The sequence below is a fragment of the Vulpes vulpes genome, chromosome 11 (assembly GCF_048418805.1).
Source record: "Vulpes vulpes isolate BD-2025 chromosome 11, VulVul3, whole genome shotgun sequence".
NCBI classification, from domain to species: Eukaryota; Metazoa; Chordata; class Mammalia; order Carnivora; family Canidae; genus Vulpes; species Vulpes vulpes.
The window spans coordinates 9957325-9981361 of record NC_132790.1 but is presented as its reverse complement, the minus strand read 5'-3'; the positions used below and the strand labels follow the sequence as shown (position 1 = coordinate 9981361).

The window sequence follows — 24037 nt, the reverse complement described above, 5'->3', positions numbered from 1 at the left end:
ACCATATGGTCATGTGTTTATTGGAGGCAATGAAAAGAAGATTTTCAAAATCTGTCAATTTTGGAAAAATTAAGGAAGTAACTCAGGCAAATGAGAAAAACCCAGCCTTATTTCATGGGTGTTTAATAGAAACAACTTATAAATATACAATTTAGACCCAACCACATCGGAGGGATGGCTACCTTAAAAAACAATTTTATGGGGCAGCCAGCACCAGACATTCACCTCAAGCTGGCAAAAATGGCCCTAGGCACTCAAACTTCAACCCAGTGGAGCAACAACTTGAAGAGACGGTAGTTGTTGCATGACAGACCCTCAGGCTGGTCCAGCTCTTCTGAATGTCAAGACGGCCAAGCCTAAGTTACCCTAGATGTGGGAGTAAAGTTCATTTATTTTCTTATTAGCACAACAACCATGAACTCTGTCTTTGTTTAGCACTCCTGTCCACCCTGTCTTCCTAAACATAAAATTATTGGAACAGAAGGAGATCCTAAATTATCTTTTCCTTTTCCCTGTAAATATAGAGACCAACTAATTACCCATTGTTTTCTGGTTCTCCCTTTCTGTTCCACTCCCCTACTGGAAAGGGACCTCATGTTTAAGTTGGGAAGCCAGACAAGAGGATGGTTTCCTCTCTAAGGGTTGAGAAAAACTAGAAATCTATCCCCGAACATTTGGGTATAATAAGTAGAACCACAAGTTTGGAACTCTTCTATCCCAGAGAAGGTAATATGAGCCTATCCCATCAAAATAGCTCTAAGGGATCTTGTTATTATTTCACACAAAAACCAATATCCTCTTGGGGTGCCTGGGTGGCTCAGTTTGTTAAGCGTCTGCCTTTAGCTCAGGGTGTGATCCTGGAGACCTGGGATCGAGTCCCACGTCAGGCTCCCTGCAGGGAGTGTGCTTCTCCCTCTGCCTGTGTCTCTGCCCCCCACCGCCCGTGTGTGTGTATGTGTGTGTGTCTTAAATAAATAAATAAATAAATAAATAAATAACCTTGCCCATCCCCTTATAGCACTCCCATTTTGCCTGTTAACAAGCCTAATGGAGAAGAGTATCTGGCTGGTTCAGACAGTGGAGTGTGAGACTCTTGGTCTTTGAGGTTTTTTTTTTTTTTTTTTTTTTTTTAATTTATGATAGTCACAGAGAGAGAGAGAGAGGCAGAGACACAGGCAGAGGGAGAAGCAGGCTCCATGCACCGGGAGCCCCACGTGGGATTCGATCCCGGGTCTCCAGGATCGCGCCCTGGGCCAAAGGCAGGCGCCAAACCGCTGTGCCACCCAGGGATCCCAACGGAGTTTCGGTCTTTGAGTTTTAAAGTATGAGCCCCGGGATCCCTGGGTGGCGCAGCGGTTTGGCGCCTGCCTTTGGCCCAGGGCGCGATCCTGGAGACCCAGGATCGAATCCCACATCAGGCTCCCAGTGCATGGAGCCTGCTTCTCCCTCTGCCTATGTCTCTGCCTCTCTCTCTCTCTCTCTCTCTCTCTCTGTGACTATCATAAAATAAAAAAAAAAATAAAAAATAAAAAAATAAAAAAAATAAAGTATGAGCCCCATGTTGGGTAAAGAGATTACTTAAAAATAAAATCTTGGGATCCCTGGGTGGCGCAACGGTTTAGCGCCTGCCTTTGGCCCAGGGCGCGATCCTGGAGATCCAGGATCGAATCCCACATCAGGCTCCCAGTGTATGGAGCCTGCTTCTCCCTCTGCCTGTGTCTCTCTGCCTCTCTCTCTCTCTCTCTCTGTGACTATCATAAATAAATTAAAATTAAAAAAAATAAAAAATAAAATAAAATAAAATCTTAAAAAAAGAAGAAGAAGCCTAATGGAGAGTACAGAATGGTACAAGATCTTAGACTAATAAATGAAGCTATTGTCCCCATTTACCCTATAGTGCCAGATCCTTATACTGTACCAACTCAAATTCTAGGCAATACAGAACGGTTTACAGTGCTTGGTTTAAAGGATGCCTTCTTTTGTATTCCCGTAGGTGAAGAGGCCTAGGTTCTACTTACCTTTGAATGGACTTCATGAGGAGAACATCAAGTACGCCAGCTTATGTGAACAGTCCTATCATGCCAGTTTACGTGGACAGTCCTACCACAGGGATTGAGATAGTTCCCATTTGTTTGGCAATATACTGGGTAGAACTTAGAGACCTTACGTTGCCTCAGGGAGCAATAGTACAATATGTGATTGGTAGTCCCACAAAAGAGGCCTCAGAGTATAATTCTACTGTTGTACTACACTTTCTTGGAGAGAGAAGATAACAAAGATCATCTAAAAAGGCTCAAATTCAGGGCACCTGGGTACTTCAATCAGTTGAGTGTCTGACTCTTGATCTCAGCATTGTGAGTTCAAGCCCAGCATTGGGCTACAAGTCCCACAAACAAAAAGGCTCAACTTTCTAAACAGAAGGTGCAATACTAGGATATGAATTAACGATTAGACATCATTCCCTGACAAGAGAAAAAGAACTTTAATAGAATTGGGACCTCCTGCCACAAAAAAATGAACTCTGAATCTTTTAAGGAGTGGCTAGATTTTGACACCTATGGATTCCAGGGTTTGGAATCTTAGCCAAACCTCTATATGAGGCCACTGGAAGGACAGATAAAAAGACTTCAAAATAAGATAAAGAAAACAGGGGGCCTTTCAACAACTAAAACAAACTGTCTTCTGCCTGGCTCTAGCTCTATGAAACTTAGAAAAAAACTGTTCCTTGCTGAAAAACAGGCCCAAGCCTTAGGAGTACTAACAGAAAAACTAGAGCATTAATTGAAACCTGTAAGATATTTTTCCAAGCCATTGACAATGTAGCCCAAGGATGGCCAGCATGCCTCTATGAGCAGTAGCAGCTAGTGCACTACTAGCAGAAGAAGCATTTAAACTTTCAATGGGAAAGCCATTGACTGTGACGCTCATCAGGTTCAAGCAGTTTTGGAAACTAAAGGACATCAATGGATGACAGGGGGATGACTAAGTAAATATCAAGCTATACTTTGATTTTTTAAAAGATTTTATTTATTTATTCATGAGAGACACAGAAAGGGGGGTGCAGAGACACAGGCAGAGGGAGAAGCAGGCTCCATGCAGGGGGTCCGACAATCCCAGGACTCCAGGATCACGCCCTGGGGTGAAGACAGGTGCCAAACCGCTGAGCCACCCAGGGATCCCCAAGCTTTTAGACTTTTAGACTCTCCTGATACTGTTCTCAAAATGTGTCAAACTCTAAATCCAGGATCCCTCATGCATGGACCAGACCATACTACTATTATGTCTGAATGACAGTAATAAATAGAACAAATCTATTCCAGGCATCCAGATCTAAAACAACAAGCTGTAGTAATGCTCGTGATAGTTGGTTTACATACAGTAGTTTTATAGAACAAAGACAAAAAAAGGCTGGAAACGGAATTGTTAGTTTAACACAAACTATTGAGGCTATTACCAATCAACACTTCAGCTCAAAGACTCCTGGGTGGCTTAGTCGGTTAAGCCTCTACCTTCAGCTCAGGTCATAACCCCAGGATCCTGGGATCAAGTCCCACATTGAGCTCTCTGCTCAGCAGGGAGTCTGCTTCTCCCTCTACCCCTCCCCTCCCCCTTGCTCGTGCTCTGTCTCATGCACTCTCTCTCAATAAATAAATAAAATCTTAAAAAAAAAAAAAACAAAACTTAGCTCAAAAGGCAGAATTGATAGCTCTCACTGGAGTTCTTCAGGTAGCTAAAGGCCTAAGAGCCAATATATATACAGATTCAAAATACGCTATGCTGGAAGGAGAGGGGATTATTAACTAGTCATAATTGCCCTATGAAATATGGACTCAAAATTGTAACTCCATAAAAGGCAGTTCATCCTAAAGAAGTTGCTGTAGTACAATTTAGAGGACAGCAAAAGGGAAAAAAATTTAGAATCTAAAGGAAATAATTTAGCCAATCAGACAAACTGGCAGCTCAAATTAAACTAGTTATGAGTCCTATATCAGTCTCTAATCCCTTAAGCACTGTTGTTACAACCACTTATACTATAGAAGAGAATGGAGCATTTGAAGAAGGATAAACTAAAACTGCCGAGGGATGGGATAAGAATGATAAAGGAGGGGTGCCTGGGTGGCTCAGTGGTTGAGCGTCTGCCCTTGATCCTGGGGTCCTGGGATCAATTCCCACAGGGAGCCTGTTTCTCCTCCCTCTTCCTGTATCTCTGCCTCCCTCTCTCTGTGTGTCTCTCATGAATAAATAAATAAAATCTTTAAAAAAAAAAAAAAGAATGATAAAGGAAAAATCTTCATCAAGGACAATGGAAATTGGCAACAGGCCTGCACCAGGCTATTCATAAGGGAAAAGAAGCTCTATGGAATTTCACCTAACCCTTGCTTGATGGGAATAGGATTAAGAGACATCTTACAAAAGGCATACAAATCTTGTGCAGTATGTGCCCAAGTTAACCTAGAGGTGCACTATAGCCATCACTACCCTTTAACACCTGTCCAAAGACATGGAACATATATATCCCAGGGAAGGTTGGCAAACTGATTTCACACAAGTGCCACCTTGTAAGGGATATAAAGTTATTAGTCTATATAGATGCTGTTACTGGATGATCAGAAGCCTTCCCATGTAAGGCAGAAAGGCTACTGAAGTAACAAAGACTGTTTTTAAGAGAAATCAGCCCAAGCCCTTAAAATTAAATATATTTTACATACCGCCTAGCATCTTTAATCATCAGGCAAAATTGAAAAGGCTAACTATAATTTAAAAAGACACTTCAAACAAAACTACAAGACAACCTACAGAATGGGAGAAGATATTTGCAAATGACATATCAGATAAAGGGCTAGTTTCCAAAATCTATAAAGAACTTATTAAACTCAACACCAAAGAAACAAACAATCCAATCATGAAATGGGCAAAAGACATGAAGAGAAATCTCACAGAGGAAGACATGGACATGGCCAACATGCACATGAGAAAATGCTCCGCATCACTTGCCATCAGGGAAATACAAATCAAAACCACAATGAGATACCACCTCACACCAGTGAGAATGGGGAAAATTAACAAGGCAGGAAACCACAAATGTTGGAGAGGATGCGGAGAAAAGGGAACCCTCTTACACTGTTGGTGGGAATGTGAACTGGTGCAGCCACTCTGGAAAACTGTGTGGAGGTTCCTCAAAGAGTTAAAATTAGACCTGCCCTACGACCCAGCAATTGCACTGTTGGGGATTTACCCCAAAGATTCAGATGCAATGAAACGTCGGGACACCTGCACCCCGATGTTTCTATCAGCAATGGCCACAATAGCCAAACTGTGGAAGGAGCCTCGGTGTCCATCGAAAGATGAATGGATAAAGAAGATGTGGTTTATGTATACAATGGAATATTACTCAGCAATTAGAAACGACAAATACCCACCATTTGCTTCAATGTGGATGGAACTGGAGGGTATTATGCTGAGTGAAATAAGTCAATCGGAGAAGGAAAAACAGTGTATGTTCTCATTCATTTGGGGAATATGAATAATAGTGAAAGGGAATATAAAGGAAGGGAAAAGAAATGTTGGGAAATATCAGGAAGGGAGACAGAACATAAAGACTCCTAACTCGGGGAAACGAACTAGGGGTGGTGGAAGGGGAGGAGGGTGGGTGTTGGAGGGGAATGGGTGACGGGCACTGAGGTGGACACTTGACGGGATGAGCACTGGGTGTTTTTCTGTATGTTGGTAAATTGAACACCAATAAAAATTAATTAAAAATAAATAAATAAATAAATAAATAAATAAATAAAAATAAAAAGACACTTCATTAAGATGAGCATAGAATGGCAAGAAAACTGGATTAACTCTTTTACCAACAGGTCTTTTAAGAATAAGAACCATCCCATGGGAAAATTGGGGTTAAGCTCTTTTGCATTAATATATGATAGACTTTTCCTTACCATGGACTTATCCTTGGACCCAGATTATAATAAAGTGTTATAATAAAGTGTTCTACTTTTCTTTCTTTTCTTTCCCTTCCTTTTCTTTTATTTAAAGATTTTATTTATTCATGAGGCACAGAGAGAGAGGTAGAGACACAGGCAGAGGAAGAAGCAGGCTTCCCACAGGGAGCCTGATGTGGGACTTGATCCCCGGACCCAGGAATCATGACCCGAGCCAAAGAGAGACAGACGCTCAACCACTGAACCACCCAGGTACCCCAAAGTATTACACATTTCATCAGAAGCTGGATTAATCCATAAAACTCTCAATGAGTTTTATGGATTAATCCATAACTCCACTGCCAAAACAAGATCCTAATGAAACTCAAAATTCTTTGCAAGTAAACCCTGGAAAACTAGTCTATTTAGAAGACTGGAAAGCAAACAACTTTGGAGAACTAATTCCTAAATAGAAAGGACCTTACAGGGTTATATTAAGCACTCCCAATGTGGTAAAAATTAGAAGGCCACTCAACATAGACTCTTTCTAGAATTAAACCTACACCCCCTTTAACACAGGATGACAACTGTACAACATGCCCTCATATTCCAATGAACCAACAGAAGATCTCAAATTTCTCTTCAAACAATGAGATAGGAAAAAATGAAGGCACTTTTTTTTTTCACTTTTACTTGCCATCTACCCACCATACCTAAATGGTAACTTTATATTTTTTATTATATTTTTAAAGATCTTATTTATTTAAGAGAGAGAGCACAAGCTAGAGGGGGTCAAGGCTGGGGCTTCCTGCAGGGAGCCCAACGCTGGGCTTGATCCCAGGACCCTGATGTCATGGCCTGAGCCAAAGGCAGACACTTAACTAAGTCACCCAAGGCACCTTTGATATCATTTTTTATTTTTTTATGAGTACATTACACTGAGCTACAAAACCAATCTTTCTGCTGGCTTTGTGGCTTACTACCCACATCAAGCACTTCAGGCCTCCCTTGCTGGTTTTCTCCATTACAAGGTACAGATTGGCATTATTTACATCAATACATAGCTGATATGATAACATCACCCCAATACCAGCACATATAGGGATATTTCTATTACTAAAAAGAATGTTTCAGGGCACCTGGCTGGCTCAGTTGGAAGAGCAGGCAACTCTTGATCTCAGAGTTGTGAATTCAAGCCCCACACTGAGTGTAGAGATTACTTAAATAAATAAAACTTAAAAGAATGGTTACCCCTAGAAGCCTGTGACCATACCATTATGTTATAGGCAATCAATTGGTTTGTTTTTGACTAGACAAGGTGACCTGATATCAGATGGCTAGCACCTAATGGAACACAATGGTTAGGTGGACCCAATTTATGGTCATGGCTTCCACCAGGCTGGAGAGAAAGATGTACTATAGATTATGCCTAGATGCACAGCTGTAGCGCTAAAACTATCACAAATCCAGCTAGTCTGCCATATTTAAAACAACCATGGACAAGATCCATGTTCCATGGATATTACCATCTGACTCGATTTTTCTTCCATCAGTAGGGCAAAAAAATGTTATATGGCACATGGAGGCCCTTGATAAATACACAATTAAGGCCTTAAGTGACTCTCAAAATATTACATCATTAAACACTGAAATGACAAGAATGTTAAAGCAGCCCTACAAAACAAAACAGCATCAGTTGTCTTAGCAGCACAAGAAGGAACATGCACCATTGTTAAGGCAAAATGCTGTGTCTACACTCCAAATCATAACAAAAATATAACAGGATTACTTACTGATATGAATAATCAAATTGTGCTCTTAAAGACTCTATACTTCACTTAATGATTGGTTACATTCCTGGTCAGGAGGTGGACTGTGGTCTGTGCTAAAGTGTCATTGTCTCCTTTTTTTTTTTTTTTTTTTTTTTTAATTTTCCTTATTTGAGAGAGAGTGAGAGCAGGTAGGAGGGTGAGGGACAAGTAGTCTCTGTGTTGATTGCAGAGTTCAATGTGGAGTTCGCTCTCAGGACCCCCAAAAACATGACCTGAGCTGAAATCAAGAGTTAGACACTTAACCAATTGAGCCACCCAGGTGTCCCTAAAGGGTCTTCTCATTGCTCTTATTTTTATTCTAATAATCCTAATGTGTTGTCTCTTGCTTTGTTCTCTCCTATCTTCAAGACACACACAAGCAGTTCCTGACTCCTTCACCAAGTAGACAGATGGTCCTTACTACTGGAAACAAATTCACCTCAATGTTCAGCAATGGCCTTCCATAACAGTTACTTGTACCAACACATAGTTACCAGTTTCAGTCCACAGGTAAGGATATCTCTATGCCCCCTGTCCATGTGAAGAAGTTACAGAAAATATGCCCTTTGCCCTTCAACAATCTTAAAGATTTAAAGACCAAACATTGGTAAAGACAAAATGACGATGAATAAAAGCAAAAAATGTTCACCTTTAGCCCAGAAGGCTAGGAATCTGCATAAATTCGATAAGGATCAAATATGTGCTAATTGCTACATTCTTAAAAGTCTCATGACTGCCTATAAATCTCACCTATAATTAATATCAAACTGAATTGATAAGCACCAGAGAAATCTTGCAAAGTAGTTTTATGAGAAATTTAAAGGCATTCATGATCTAATACCCCTGCACATCTCCTCCCCCTTGAACATTAAGCATATAACCAGCAGTTTCATTAACAAGAAGTTAAGCTCTTTTTGTCTGTGGGTCCTGTCCCCGTGCTAATTAAATAAAGTTAATAAATTAAAGTTGCACTATGAAACATCAGGAATTCTTTCTTGACTGTTAAACTCAATGATCCCACAACATAACCATCTTTGTTTCATAAAGAAACTCAGATCCAGGGAGGGACTTATTTCCAATAATAGTCTCTTAAAAAAAATTCTCTTCAGGCAAAACATTTCTAATCTTTTCAACAGTTTCTTAAATGACATAGCTTCTAGATCCTGAAAACTATGTAGTCATCTCATCAAGACACACACTAGTTTGCCAGTGACCCCTCTTAGAATGTGGTGCTCAGACGCACCTGGGTGGCTCAGATAGTTAAGTGTCTGCCCTCAGCTAAGGTCATGATCTCTGGGTCCTGGGATCGAGCCCCCATGTTCACTCCCAGCTCAGCAAAGAGTCTGCTTCTCCCTATCCCTCTGCCTCTCCTCCTGCTCATGTTCCCGGGCTCACTCTCTCTGTATCTCTGCCTCAAAAGAATAAATAAAACCTTTAAAAAAAATGTGGCGCTCAGACAAAATTATTAGATGGGATTTTAATAGAGCAGAGTATAATGGAATGATTAACCACTGCATTCCTCAGCCAGGCTGCAGTTGGACTCTTTTAAGACTGGGCAGGTAGCCTAAGCCACCTCAATTCAGAAATTGTGCCATTTAGTACAGCTGTTGATGTAATCAAGCTCCAATCTGTCCAATCAGCTGACCCAGTCATGTTATTCTTGCTTACCTAGCTTTGCATACTCATGTTTCTCATAAACAATTTGCTTACTCTTTAATCCTTGTCCCCCCCATATTTAAACTTTTTTTTAAAGATTTTATTTATTTATTCATGAGAGACGGGGAGGGGGGGGGGGGAGGGCAGAGACACAGTCAGAGGGAGAAGCAGGCTCCATGCAGGGAGCCCGATGTGGAACTTGATCCCAGGTCTCCAGGATCACGCCCTGGGCTGAAGGTGGCGCTAAATTGCTGAGCTACCCGGGCTGCCCCTTTTTCTTTTAGCTCCAAACCCAGCATGGAACTCAATGCAGGGCTCAAACTCACAGCCCTGAGATCAAGACCTAAGCTTAGATCAAGGGTAAGACGCTCAACTGACTGAGCCGCCCAGGTGCTCCCCACCCCCACCATACTTAAAAAGCAAAATCTAACATCTAAAACTGATGCCTAGAAGCCTAGTCAATTCCTAGAATTCTGAGCAACTAGCACTTCACTGCAACTTGCATGTGATCAGATTTCCCAGATCTTACGAGGGAAACTTCTATCTTTAGGAAACCACCTATCCTCATTATTCCTGCAAGATATTTTCTGAAAGCAAATATTCCCAAATGTGGAAAATATCAAGATGGTACTATGACAAATATTAAAAATAAGGAGGAAAAGATGTATCCAGGGAGACAATGAAAGGTACATGGGTATCATAGCCCTGTCCCCACCAAAGGAAAGGGTAAAGAAAACAGGAGTTGAATTATAAGAGAACAGTCTAGACTGAAGAGGGAAAAGGGGAAAGGAAGCAAGATTTTGTAGCAAAAGCATTAAAAATTTAAGTTGCAAAGAAACCATTTCCAGGGTTTTTTTTTTTTTATGTTTTGCTATTTGTCATCTTCCCAATTTCATAGGCTCCTGAGGCATGAAGAAACTAAAGTTACCTAATCAACAGGCTCCAAATGCCAGTCCAAAGGAATAGGTTAGCTGCAACAGAATCACTTAGGGAAGGAACTTTTTGAAAAAATCATTATCTTCCCCCTCAAATTCCAAAATCTCACCTCCTCCTCTCACCCACTAACACAAAATCAGGAATAAGTAAGCCTAAACCCCTCTGCAGGGCACTGTGACATACAAATTTAGGAAGCTGACTAACTCACTCATGTTTGACTATCTCCTGTAACAGGGAACTTATTAATTCCAAAATAGCATGTTCTATCAATAAAGGGTGGGGAAAAAAATAAATAAATAAAGGGTGGGGATGTGATTTTAGAGTTACATGGGTCAGAAAAGCAGCTTTTCTTTCTTCTTACAAATAGTTCTATGGCCTTCTTCTTAATCTCTAATGTATTATAGAAATTTTCAGACATACAAAAGAGAGAATAAACACATATCCATCACCAGCTTCAATAATTATCTACATATAGCCAATCCTGTTGCATCTATAAGCACCCTATTCCTAATTTCTTATTCTATTAAAACTATAAAGGAATTTATTACATTTCATTTGCAAATTATTCAATATACAGCTCTAAAATATAAGAGCTCATTTGACTACAATACCATTATTTCATGAAAGAATTAGTAATTCCTCTTTACATTTCTTCAATTGTAAAACAGGTTTTTAAAAATTGCTCTCTGTCCCCATAGGATTCTTAGGAACTCTCTATGTCTCTGCAGCTATTAACAAACAAACAAAAAAAAGTGTAGGGACACCTGGGTGGCTCAGTGGTTTAGCGTCTGCCTTTGGCGCAGGGCATGATCCCGGAGTCCCAGGATCAAGTCCCACCATCAGGCTCCCTGTGTAGAGCGTGCTTCTCCCTCTGCCTAGGTCTCTGCCTCATTCTCTCTCTCTCACTCTCTGTGTATCTCTCATGAATAAATAAATAAATAAATCTTTAAAAAAATAAAATCCTTATATTATAAATAAATAATAAATAAAAATTTAAAAAGTGTAGCGTGAACATCTACACAGAAAGAATGTAGCTCTTGGATTCTGAGTTCTGATCTTGGATCACTGGACAGTAAAGAATTCCTGTGATCCAGAAACCTTAATTTAAGATGATAACCACAATTCACCTAGAATGGTAAACTCAGCTTACCTGGAATGTCTCCCTGAATAGATAAATGACTTTCCAATCCTGAGAAAGTTAGAATTTGAGACACAGATAATGAAATAACCAGTCATTTATAAATATTTTATTAAATTCAAGATAATCTATGTACTGTAGTCACAATGCATATATTGTAGAGATGTGAATACATACATACAAAGAGGTGATGCAAGGAACAGGATTATTTGAAAGTGACCCGGATGCTCATTCTGAGTTGCATGAACAACCAGGGCAATGGGAACTGAGCCTACACTTAGCTCCCTACAGGACCAGGACTTCCTTTTCTCTGATTGTAGAGACTGCAACTTTCCAAAGTTATTGAAATCTCCAAATTTTAGGCAGCTACTCTTCCCAAACAACTCCTGAAAATAGCTGATATTCCTAAACCAGACTACATGGTGTCAGGCACCATGCCTTTATGCTGTCACGCTTCACCCATAAAGAGGAGACCCACAGTTGGGGAAGGATTGCTCCACTGGAACACTGACCCAAATATGAATCCAGCAGTGACCTGACCTGCACTGGATGGGAGGATTAGGTGGACTAGTGCTTTTAATTTTTTTTAAATTGAGGTGCAATTCACAGAACATAAAACTTGCTGTTTTAACTTTTTTTTTTTTTTAAAGAGCTCAACCGCTGAGCCACCCAGGCATCCATCCCTGTTTTAACCATCTAAAAATTTTATAATTCACTGGATTTCAGTATATTTGCAATGTTGTGTGGTCATCACCACTATGGTAAGAACACTGAAATGGTCTAATTCTAGAACATTTTCATTACACCCGCCCCCCAAAAAAACCTGTATCCGTTAAGCAATCATCCTTATTCCCACCTTCTCCCACCCCTGGAAAATACTGATCTGCTTTCTTTGTCTATGGATTTGCCTTTTCTGGACATATGATATAAAATGACTCATACAACACATGGTCTTTTGTATCTGGCTTCTTTCATTTATGTTTTTAAGGTTTATCCATGTTATAACATGTATCAGGACTTCACTATTTTTTGTAGGTAATATTCCACTATATGCATTGGATTGTTTCCACTTTGGGTCTATTATGAATAAAATTGCTATGTACAACCCAATTTTTAGAATGAGCAAATGACTTAAATAGACATTTCTCCAAAAAAGACACACAAATGGCCAATTAAGCACATGAAAAGATACTCAACATCATTAGTCATCAGGAAATGTAAATCAAAACCACAATAATACTGCTTCATACCCATCAAGATGGCTATAAAAAAATGGAAAGTAAGTAACAAGCGCAGACAAGGATGCAGAAAAGCTGGGACTCTTATACATTGCTGGTGGGATGTAAAATGGTGCAGCCACTATGGAAAGCAGTTTGGTAGTGCCTCAAAAAGCTAACCATAGAATTACCAGCAATTCCTCTTCTAGGTATATTCCCTCACCCCTGGTTTTATTTTTTGTTTTTGGGGGATATTTTGAGGACTCATGGCTTAAAGTTTCCCCTTCTCCTTTTAAATACTTTAGGAAAGGATTGTTATTTTGTAAAAAAACAAAAACCACAACAAGATGACAGAGAATTTTTTTTGACAGAGATATTAAGAGAAAATAATCTGACATTTAGGATTCCAATTTAAAATGTATACTTAACTTGTGACTTTTAAATTGAAAGTATTAAGAGATTATGTGACTAAATTTTTAAATATTGAAAAGTTTAAAATAACACATTCTAAGTGTAAGCTATAGTCAAAATGCACATAAGACACTATTAAGATTTTCCACTTTTCTGATGTCATGCAAAAAAATCCTCATTTTTTTTTTCTAAACCTTCTTACTACCTGCTTCCTTCTCCAAAATGGCTTTTCAAAGTCACAATTCAAGACACACCCATCCAAAATCAGGCAAAATTCCCTTCTTTTCCCTAAAGGCTAGTTGATTCCCAGTGCCTAAAGAGTGGCTAAGTGCTGAATGCTATAATTCACATTTAGGGGAGAATGAGGCTTAAACATTCCCAAGATCCACAGTTATTACAAGAGCAAAATGGAAATCTGCATTGATATACTGTAGTTGGAAAGGAAAAGTCTAAATCCTATTGCCTCTCTTCTAAGGAAAGACATCCTCTCCCAGCCAGTCTTAAAAAGAGAGTCCTTTAATGGCTTTTTATGGGGTTTCCCTTTCTTCCATTCATTCATGGTTAAAAACAAGAAAACAATATATGGGAAAATTTCCATAATGGGGTTAATTAAAAAATAAAATTCCTTGTTTACTCTGAAAAATTAAAGAGCTAATGAAGAGAAAGTAGGACCATATACAATAAGAAGACATGGAGAAACACATAAAAATTATCTTAAAAAATTATTTAAATGCCTATCAGCTCCAGGCATATCCTTGCTTAGAAGTTTTTCAAATTTATAATCCTAGAAAAAAAATATTAACAGCAGCTAATTGTTCATTTAACCTAAACATTTAATGCCCTACCACACAATCTAAGATTCATAGCACATTTAAGAATAAAGAAAACAAGATTCAAAATGAAAACTAGTTGTTTTACCTAATAAATTATGTATTCAAACATATATTCTTCATTATAGGATTAAGAATTTGGTAAGAAAAGACTATACCTGAGATATTTGGCCCTGGGCTTTTGTAAACTGCGTTGTTCGAATATTTAAAGACTGGCTTCTTGTTACCGTTGCCCCAGAAGGAGATTTTCCATTCACCTTTCTTTCAAGATGACAACTTGCTGGTGATCGTTCTTCAAGAAGAACGGCATCCCAAGGATCTTCTGCTAGTAAACCTGGAATATTTTTCTCTTCTTCGTGGTTTAATACCTCCACATTGTCCACTTTAGGTTTACTTAGGGGATCCAAGTCTAACCAGTCAAATTTACTTATATCTTCAGACTTTGGAGATACCTGTACATTGCTGACTGTTGCTTTTGAATTTGTGATCTCCAAATCAGTCCTCGCTTTTCCATTTTTTAAAAATTCTGATGTACTAGCTATTTTGTCAAACAGCTTTGCCATGTCAGGACTGACTACTGGACGATAGATAGGTAAGCTTCCTTGTGGAAGAAAGGGTGTGGCAGGTGTCAAAGGATATGAAAAATATGGAGACTGTCCTGGAAAACTTAAATATATAGGTTCTGTGGATGGAAAAGCAGGCATTCTTGGATTGAAGCCATTTTGGAATGCAGTCTGTTTACTGCTGTAAGTTGACTGATAAATAGAAGGTAAAGTATAAGTGGAAGGCCCAGGTAATCCAGGTGGCCACTGTCCTCTCTGAATAGTAGGTCTAAGATAGACCTGTGCTGAAAATGAAGGGCTCAGAACAGGAGTAACTGGCAAGACAGGTGTTTTCCTAGTCTCGAAACTGTCATCCAGCAATAGTTTCTCAAGTTCAGCTTGGGTGAGCTTTTCTACATCAATATCTACTGTTCTTTTTTGGGTATCAGATTCAGGAAACACCATGAGATCATAATCCTGTTTGTTATAAACCTGTGCTTTTTGTCTGGTGTTGCTTGACAACTCAAAGCCTCTCTGATTATCAGTCACTCGTCTATCCTTTTGTAGTTTTGCTAAAGCCTCTGCTTCCATCTGTAATGCTTCTTCTTTGTCTACTTCTTTTGTTCTTGTTGGTTCCAGATGTGATGAACATTGCTTAAATCCATTATTGCTGGATATCTGAGCCATGTCCACTTACAAGACCAAACCTTCCCTATTCTTGTAGCTTCCAAAATAGCAAGACCTACACATAAAAATAAACATAACACTCAATTAGATTTTTAAAACTCAAATACATTTATTTTGTTTGTAACACACCTAATATGATTTAGGATTTAAAGCCACTTACAAATAAACAACCAAATAAACAGTTGGGGGAAATCTGGGTGAAGCTTATTTTTAAAAATCTTACACACTGCTGGGTTAAGAGATATGTTTAGACATACATGACTTTACTTCACTCCCTAAGAGGAAAGCTAGCACTGTAAATGAACTCAAGAACCTTTCATCGTAGATATAACAATGACTGCTCTTAACCAATGGCACTTTTGGCAGGATTCCTGGCACAGAACAACTTAAGGGCTAGTCACATATTTTCAAAAGTTTGAACAGGGTTTACCATTATGTAAATGCAAGTCAAAATGGTTTCAGTCTTTTGCTATTTGTTAATTTACTCCTAAGCCAATTTAGCAATAAAAGTACTCAATATCTAATTAATAAAACCAAGAAACTATTAACAAAACATCATATGAAAAACTGATTAAGGGTTTATTATAGTCTACAACTATTTATGTACAATGTAACAGATTAGAATAATAATGTTAAAGCTATAAGAAGCTGCAATACTCCACTTAAAAGTTAAACTACAGCTTAATTTGTCATATAGTTTTGATCATGCTTCTATTGGATTATTTGTACTTAAATCATTAGTTAACTACCCCCAGTCAGGGGTACCTGACTGGCTCAGTTGGTGGAGCTGACTCTTGATCTTGGGGTTATGAGTTCGAAGCTCATATTAGGCACAGAGTTTAAGAAAATAGAACTAATACTAAAATTTCTCCTTTTTAAATTGCTAAAATATTTGTAAACTAGAAGAAATAGTTTATTAAACTTTCTCATTGATCAGTTGATAAAAATTTATAATCTTATTTAAGATAAACACAATTCAGATCAAAATTACCCTATGAAGCGAGATGACCAATTAAAGGATTAGTTAGCTACTGTGTAACAAGGCACATTTCTTGCTTCTAATCAATATGACACAGGGATTAATTTTGGGTTCTGGAGTCACATCAGCTTGATTTATGAAGCTGTAAGAGCTTGGGCAAATGAAAACTTTTCCATGTGACTTAGTTTTCTAACTTTTAAAGTGAAAAAGTCTCTATCTCCTAAATTACAAGGATTAGGTGGAACAATGCAACTAAAAAGTGCTTACATTGGCCTTGAGCATAAGCATTAAATAAATGACATCTATTATTAACCTAAATTGATTGGAGATTCACCTATTTTGAACACCTAGAAATCAAGAGAGCTTCTACAGTATATGTGAAATAAAAAATTTAATGACAGGAGGTAGGGAAACCCCAATGTGAATTCAAATATAATACAAATGAAAATCCTAAGTGTTGAGGTAATACTAAATGAAAAAAAATATTAGTGATGAGGACATGAAGAGATATTCAAGGAAGACATCCTTTGCAAATCTTTTATACAACTACAGCTGAACTCCTGAGGCATTTCAAAGAAAAGCTTTTCCAAATTTTTCCTTTCTGTGGTAGACTGCAAAACCAGACACAATGTACACTTAAAATATGTATACTTCATTATATGTAAACATTTCATCTCAAGAAAAAAACTATAAGCAAATATTGACTATTACTAAATATATACCAAGTACCTAGAGGAAAGTACTGATGTCTACAATTTACTCTGAAATGCATAAAAAATAATATAAGTTGATTATTTGATAGAGGGATAGATGGATAAAACATGATAAAGTACAAGAAAATATTAATAAAACAATCTAATCTAATTGGTAGGTATGTGGTTTTCACTTTGAAATAAATCCTTTCAGGGGATCCCTGGGTGGCTCAGCGGTTTGGCGCCTGCCTTTGGCCCAGGGCGCGATCCTGGAGTCCCGGGATCGAGTCCTGCATCAGGCTCCCGGCATGGAGCCTGCTTCTCCCTCCTCCTATGTCTCTGCCTCTCTCTCTCTCTCTCTCTCTATATATATATATATCCATTATGAATAAATAAATCTAGAAAGAAAGAAAGAAAGAAAGAAAGAAAGAAAGAAAGAAAGAAAGAAAGAAAGAGGAAAGAAATCCTTTCAATTTGGCTGCATGACTGAATATTTTCATAAAATGTTGAATGAGGAAGAAGAGGTACAAATTCCTCCTATTCCAGTACACACTTCCTCTTTATAGTTACTTTATTTCTTCTCCCATAAAGAGGTGGGGTCTATTTCTCCACTTGATCTGAGCTGGCTTTGTGACTTGCACTGACCAATATAATATGGAACAAGTGACACTGTGGGGAGTTCTAAGTTCTTAAGAGCCTGACTGCTTTAGCTTTTCCTCTTTTGAGTAGAGCCACTGCCATGTGAATTCTCATAGAAGGAAGAAAGAACACAAGAAGAAAAAGGCCCAGCCAAGAGTCATCACCAACCACCAAATACAAGCGAAGTCACCACCTTAAACCATTCATTCATCCATAGTCCAAATGACCACACCTACATTAGTGACCCAAAGAAAGACCAGCAGAAGAAACCACTTAGCCCGAGTTCAAACCAAATTGCTAACCAACAAAATCATTTAGGAATAGTTACACAGTAGTAGATAACTGATCAATCTTTTCTTCTTACTTTTAGAAAGCAAAACTGAAGCCTCTTACCAATTTAACAGCAAATTTCTGTTTTAACTTCCATAGCCACCACTACCACGTTCCTTCAAGTGTCCTCAAAGAATAAACAGTTCCCTTTTCCTTCCTTATTCTGCCCCCTTCCACTTAACATCCTTAATCCCATTGAATTCCCTTACTTCTTTCTTAGTGACTGCCTCCTCTGCATTATTTTCTCTTACTTGCTTCTGTTCCTCTATCATAAAAATGCTCAAATTTTCTCCATACTGAGGTGGAAAAAAAAAAATCGTAGCATTCCTCTTCAGACTCCAGTAGCTTCCATTTTAATATTCTCCGTTCACTGCCAAACTTCTCAAATGAGTGACCTAGAAAGTCCTTTCTTTACTCACTCCGCCTTGGAAAAATTATAATTGTCCTTCAGGGCCCAATTCAAAAATAGCCACCTGTCTGAAGCTTTTCTTAAACAACTCCTATTAGAAACTACCTTTTTAGCTCAAATAAAACTTTTAACTTTCATAGACTTTATGCTGTTTTTGCCTCATCAATATCCTTTTTTACTGGTAGTAGAATCTGTAACTTCCTTTTTGGATCCCAGTCATCTCCCTTTTGTTCCATCTAGTTCAAATAGGGCTGGAACATCCTTACTCTCTATCCTCACACCCTCAACCACACCAAAGGATCCAAGTCTGGCCAATTAAGAGTTAATCCCAAGACTTCTGAAACGATTTGGAAAGGAAGCCTATCACTTAAGGTGATAAAACTGACGGGATATAAGCCTGGCATTGCTGTGGCCATCTTTGCCACTACTGAAGGAAATGCTGAGAATGGATCCAAGCCAGAAGAGAGCAGAGCTATGATAAAATGAAATCAATTCTGGGTATTACATTAAGTGTCTGGATCCAACCCTCGTCCAAGGACAGTCTTTTCATTTATGTAAGCCAAAAAACTCCTCTCTTTAAGCTGGTTTAAAGTTACTTTCTCCTATAATAACTAAAAACCTCTGAACACAAAATCTGTAACCTGTATGTCTACCCAACAGACTAGAATAAACTTCTTAGGTACAGACACCTACTTTCTTTCTTCCCTACAACATTTAAAAGCACTCTGCTTAATATATATGGAGCTTAATTTAATGAAAATGTGTTTTCAAAAAGGGAATAAGAGCTATTGGACAGTTCTGAAGAAGAGATTTCACATGGCACATGACTGGAATATATGATGGGAGAAATTAAGTTTAACAGCCTGTTAACGAACACAACACAGTCTATTTTTCAGAAAATCAGAAGGATTAGAACAAAACATTTTGCAAAGAGAAGATACTGAACTGCAATTCATCTTCCGTAAGCATAATGCCAATTTATTTATTTTCCTGGCTACCATATTTGGTAATGATACGACATTGTTTTGAAACAGGGGAATCTGGGGATGCCTGGGTAGCTCAGTGGTTTAGTGCCTGCCTTCAGCCCAGGGAGTGATTCTGGAGACCTGGGATTGAATCCCATGTCAGGCTCCCTACATGGAGCCTGCTTCTCCTTCTGCCTGTGATTCTCTCTCTCTCTCTCTCTCTCTCTCTGCCTCTCATGAATAAATAAATATCTTTAAAAAAAAAAAAAAAAAGAGGCAAGTCTGAATTTTTTAAAGTGAGTTTGAGATAGTTTATTCAATAGAGAACACATTCCGAATTAAAAAAAAAAAAAGATTTTATTTATTTATTTGAGAGAAAGAGAATGAGAAAGAGCATGAGAGAAGCGAGGGTCAAAGGGAGAGGTAGACTCCTCACTGAGCAAGAAGCCTGATGCAGGGGATTCGCATCATGACCCAAACCAAAGGCAGATGCTGACCCAACTGAGTCACCCAGGTGCCCCGCCAAATATTTCAAATGAATGTTACCTCTTATTCACTGACAAAAGTATAAAATAGTTTGAAAAATATTTTAACAGTGAATGTGGCATTTTTTCACATCATCAATTCGTTTGTTTGCTCTATCCCTAGTAGCAACCCAAAGCAGTATATGCTAAAGTAAGAAAATTCAACTCTAAATAGTAAAAAGTGAGCTCTTGGTTAACAGTTGAATTACCATATTTTAGCTTTCCGAAAAGAGTATTATGCGTACTCAAATGGTAATAAAGGACTTAAAAGGCTGTCCAAAAGTAACCCAGTGCTTAAACTATTTTTCTGAGACTGCTATACTGACTGACATGCTCCATTAATTTTTTTAAAATAAAACATCATTTGATGACAAACATTTAGCAGGAAACAATTTCACACATGCTCATTCAAAATGCAAAACTTCAGTGCTAATGTTCTCCTAATTCAGATGGAAAAGACAATATAACTAGTTTTTGAATGATGACTGTATACCATCTGCCAAAATTCCCAACATAGAGCTACCCAGTGATGATCACAAGGCTGTAGCTACTTTAAATTCTTCAAAAGAGGGCAATTAAACTATTCAGTTGAACTTTGGGATACCATTTGCAGACCCAAAAGAATTAATTTAAAAGCTCTTGGCTCCTTCTGTGGTAGACATTCATTTATAATTTAAATTTAAATCTCAGGGAAAAAAGAAAAAAACCAAGCCAGTCCTGCCACCCATCTAAATACTTTCAGATATTAAAATTAAAAATAAGAAAATAGAGAAATAATGACTTGAGTTCAACAATGCAAATATTTCTCCTCTAAAATGAAAATGAAACTCAGAAAAATAAATAATGGCACCCCATGGAACTAAATACTATGCCACCATTAAAAATAAATTAACAGGGGGAGCTGGGGTGGCTCAGCAGTTTAGTGCCGCCTTCGGCCCAGGGCATGATCTTGGAGACCCAGTATCAAGTCTCACACTGGGCTCCCTGCATGGAGCCTGCTTCTCCCTCTGCCTGTGTCTCTACCTCTCTTTCTCTGTTTCTCATGATTAAATAAATAAAATTTTTAAAAAGAAAAAAATTAACAATGTAGTAACCATGGAAAATACTCGTAAAACTATGGCAAGAACCTATATATCTATTTGTACATACACGTATAGGCATTCACCTATATAAACTTTATGTAGAGATATATAGACATTAAATGCCAGACACAACTTAAAGCAATGTATTAATTTAATCCTTATAACTTATATGAAGTAGCTACTATTATCTCTAGTATACAAATAAAAAGACTTCATACAATTATATAATATGCCCAAGTTCACAGTAGCTAGCAAGTGGTAAGATCAGAACTTAAATCCAAGCAATTAATACTATTTGGTTATAACATGTGCCAACTTATTGATTTATTATCACCACATGACTAGCAAATTTGTTTCATCAAGGGCATGAATTCTTTTTTTTTTTTTTAAGATTTTATTTATTTATTCATGAGAGATACAGAGAGAGAGAGAGTCAGAGACACAGGCAGAGGGAGAAGCAGGCTCCACGCAGGGAGCCCAATGTGGGACTCATCCCAGAGTCTCCAGGATTACACCCTGGACTGAAGGCGGCGCTAAACCGCTGAGCCATGGGGGCTGCCCAAGGGCATGAATTCTTATTTATCTTCTACTCTCTAACTTCTACTATAGTTGTTGAATGCCTCAACAATTAGGGAACCTAAAACATCATTTTTTTTTTTTAAACCAAAGAGAAGTTCAAATTCTGCAACACAAAAAAACACACTAAGAGAGCTTATTTAGGGGATCCCTGGGTGGCTCAATGGTTTGTCCCCTGCCTTCGGCCCAGGGTGTGATCCTGTTGTCCGGGGATCGAGTCTCGCTATGGGCTCCCTGCATGAAGCCTGCTTCTCCCTCTGCCTGTGTCTCTCTGAGTCTCTCATGAATAAATAAATAAAATCTTAAAAAAAAAGGATTAAAAATAAATAAATAAATAAAAAGTAAAAATCTTAAATAAAAATAGGAGAGAGTAGCTTCATCTGTTCTAAAAGGAAAAACTCCAGGGATCCCTGGGTGGCGCAGCGGTTTGGTGCCTGCCTTTGGCCCGGGGCGCGATCCTGGAGACCCGGGATCGAATCCCACGTCGGGCTCCCGGTGCATGGAGCCTGCTTCTCCCTCTGCCTGTGTCTCTGCCTCTCTCTCTCTCTCTCACTGTGTGCCTATCATAAATAAATAAAAATTAAAAATAAATAAATAAATAAAAGGAAAAACTCCAGTAGACAACATTCTCCTATCTCTGATTCATGGAAGGAAAGAATTCATCTGCCAAAAGTAACCAAGTACTTTGGTATTAAGCACTATATAACTGTGTCAAAAAGAAAAAAATGGAAGAATGTTCAGGTGTTTGTTGAGTGACGATAGGTTAAAGTAACACTATTAAATAGGAACAGAATGTAAGTCACATACCAAATTTAAAATCTTTTACAACTACATTAAAAGAAACAGATGAAATTATTAATGATGTACTTCAATATACTTTAATCCAATATATTCAAAAGACTGTTGCTTCAATAGGTAACCTATATATTTTTTTTATTTTTTTTATTTATTTATTTATTTTTTATTTATGATAGTCAAAGAGAGAGAGAGGCAGAGACATAGGCAAAGGGAGAAGCAGGCTCCATGCACCGGGAGTCTGATGTGGGATTCGATCCCGGGTCTCCAGGATCATGCCCTGGGCCAAAGGCAGGCGCCAAACCGCTGCGCCACCCAGGGATCCCTATATATATATTTATATATATATGTATATATATACACATATATTTTAAAGATTTTATTTACTTATTCATGAAAGACACACACACACACACAGAGTGAGAGCGAGAGCGAGAGAGAGTGAGAGGCAGAGACACAGGCAGAGGGAGAAGCAGGCTCCATGCAGGGAGCCCAATGTAGGACTTGATCCTGGGTCTCCAGGATCACACCCTGGGCCGAAGGTGGCGCTAAACCGCTGAGCCCCACCCGGGCTGCCTAGGTAACCAATATAAATATATGAATGGGACACTACCTTCTTTTTTTATATTAAGTCTTCAAAACATGGTATATATTTCACACTTAAACATTTCAACTTTGAGTAGCCATATTTCAAGTGTTCAAAAGCCAAAGGTGGCTATTGGACAACTTACAGCTAGAATTAATAAGGAAAGGAACAAAAAGCATGGTGAACAAGCATCATTAATTTCTGGATGATAAGGAAAAATGTATCTTCCAGAATATTATCCTTTCCCTCAAGTCAATAAAATAAAATATTTCCAATGTCTATTAGTTAATTTTTAGGGGAAGAAAAAAAATTCTTTAAGATTTTATTTGTTTATTCGTAAGAGACACACACACAGAGAGGCAGAGACATAGGTAGAGGGAAAAGCTGGCTCCTTGGAGGGAGCCCAAAGTGGGATTCAATGCCAGACCCGAGGATCACACCCTATGCCAAAGGCAGCCGCTCAACCACTGAGCCACCCAGGAGTCTCATGGGGAAGAAAAAATTTAAGTCCCATAGGTAACATACAGCTTTCCTTTTTTTTAAGATTTTATTTATTTATTCATGAGACACACACACAGAGAGAGGCAGAGACACAGGCAGAGGGAGAAGCAGGCTCCATGCGGGGAGACTGAGGCGGGGAGCCTGATGCGGGACTGGATCCCGGGTCCCCAGGATCAGGCCCCAGGCTAAAGGTGGTGCTAAACCGCTGAGCCACTGGGGCTCTGTCCATTTTCTCATAGGATTTTTCTTTATGAATCGTTATGTATTAGTAAAATTATCTGTTAAATGCAGATAAAAGCAAACATTTTTGTTTGTTTATTTTTTGTTTGTTAACATTTTGTTAAAAGCAAACATTTTTTTCTGGATTTATTGTTTTCCTTTAATAGGCTCCATTCTCAGCATGGAGCTCAACTCAGGGCTTAAACTCACAACCCTGAGGTCAAGACCTGAGCTGAGATCAAGAGCTAGACACTTAACTGAGCCACCCATGTGCCTGTAGGTTTATTGTTTTTTCATTCATTTTTTAAAAAGATTTTATTTATTTATTTATTTATTTGAGAGAATGCACAAGAGGGGGAAGGTCAGAGGGAGAAGCTGGCTCTTCGCTGAGTGGGGAGCCTGATGGTGGACTCAATCCTGGGAGTCATGACCTGAGCTGAAGGCATATCCTTAACCCAACTGTGCCTCCACCGGCATTTTTAGTGGTTAATTTTTTTTTTAAGTTTGTTTATTTAAGTAATCTCTACACCCAGTCTGTTGTTCAAGCTCAGGACCATGAGATCAAGAGATATATGCTCCTCTGACTTA

At 38.5% G+C, this 24037-nt stretch overlaps 1 protein-coding gene across 3 annotated transcripts in view; it reads right to left on the bottom strand.

Moving 5' to 3' along the window:
* PIK3C2A (phosphatidylinositol-4-phosphate 3-kinase catalytic subunit type 2 alpha) overlaps nucleotides 1-24037 on the bottom strand; it is a 115432-nt gene that overhangs the window by 75438 nt on the left and 15957 nt on the right. For all 3 annotated transcript variants that reach the window (XM_026008186.2, XM_026008183.2, XM_026008185.2), the window contains exon 2: nucleotides 14082-15207. In XM_026008186.2, coding sequence (XP_025863971.1) covers nucleotides 14082-15152 — 1071 coding nt within the window. In that variant the 5' untranslated portion in view covers nucleotides 15153-15207. The remainder of the gene's footprint in view (nucleotides 1-14081; nucleotides 15208-24037) is intronic.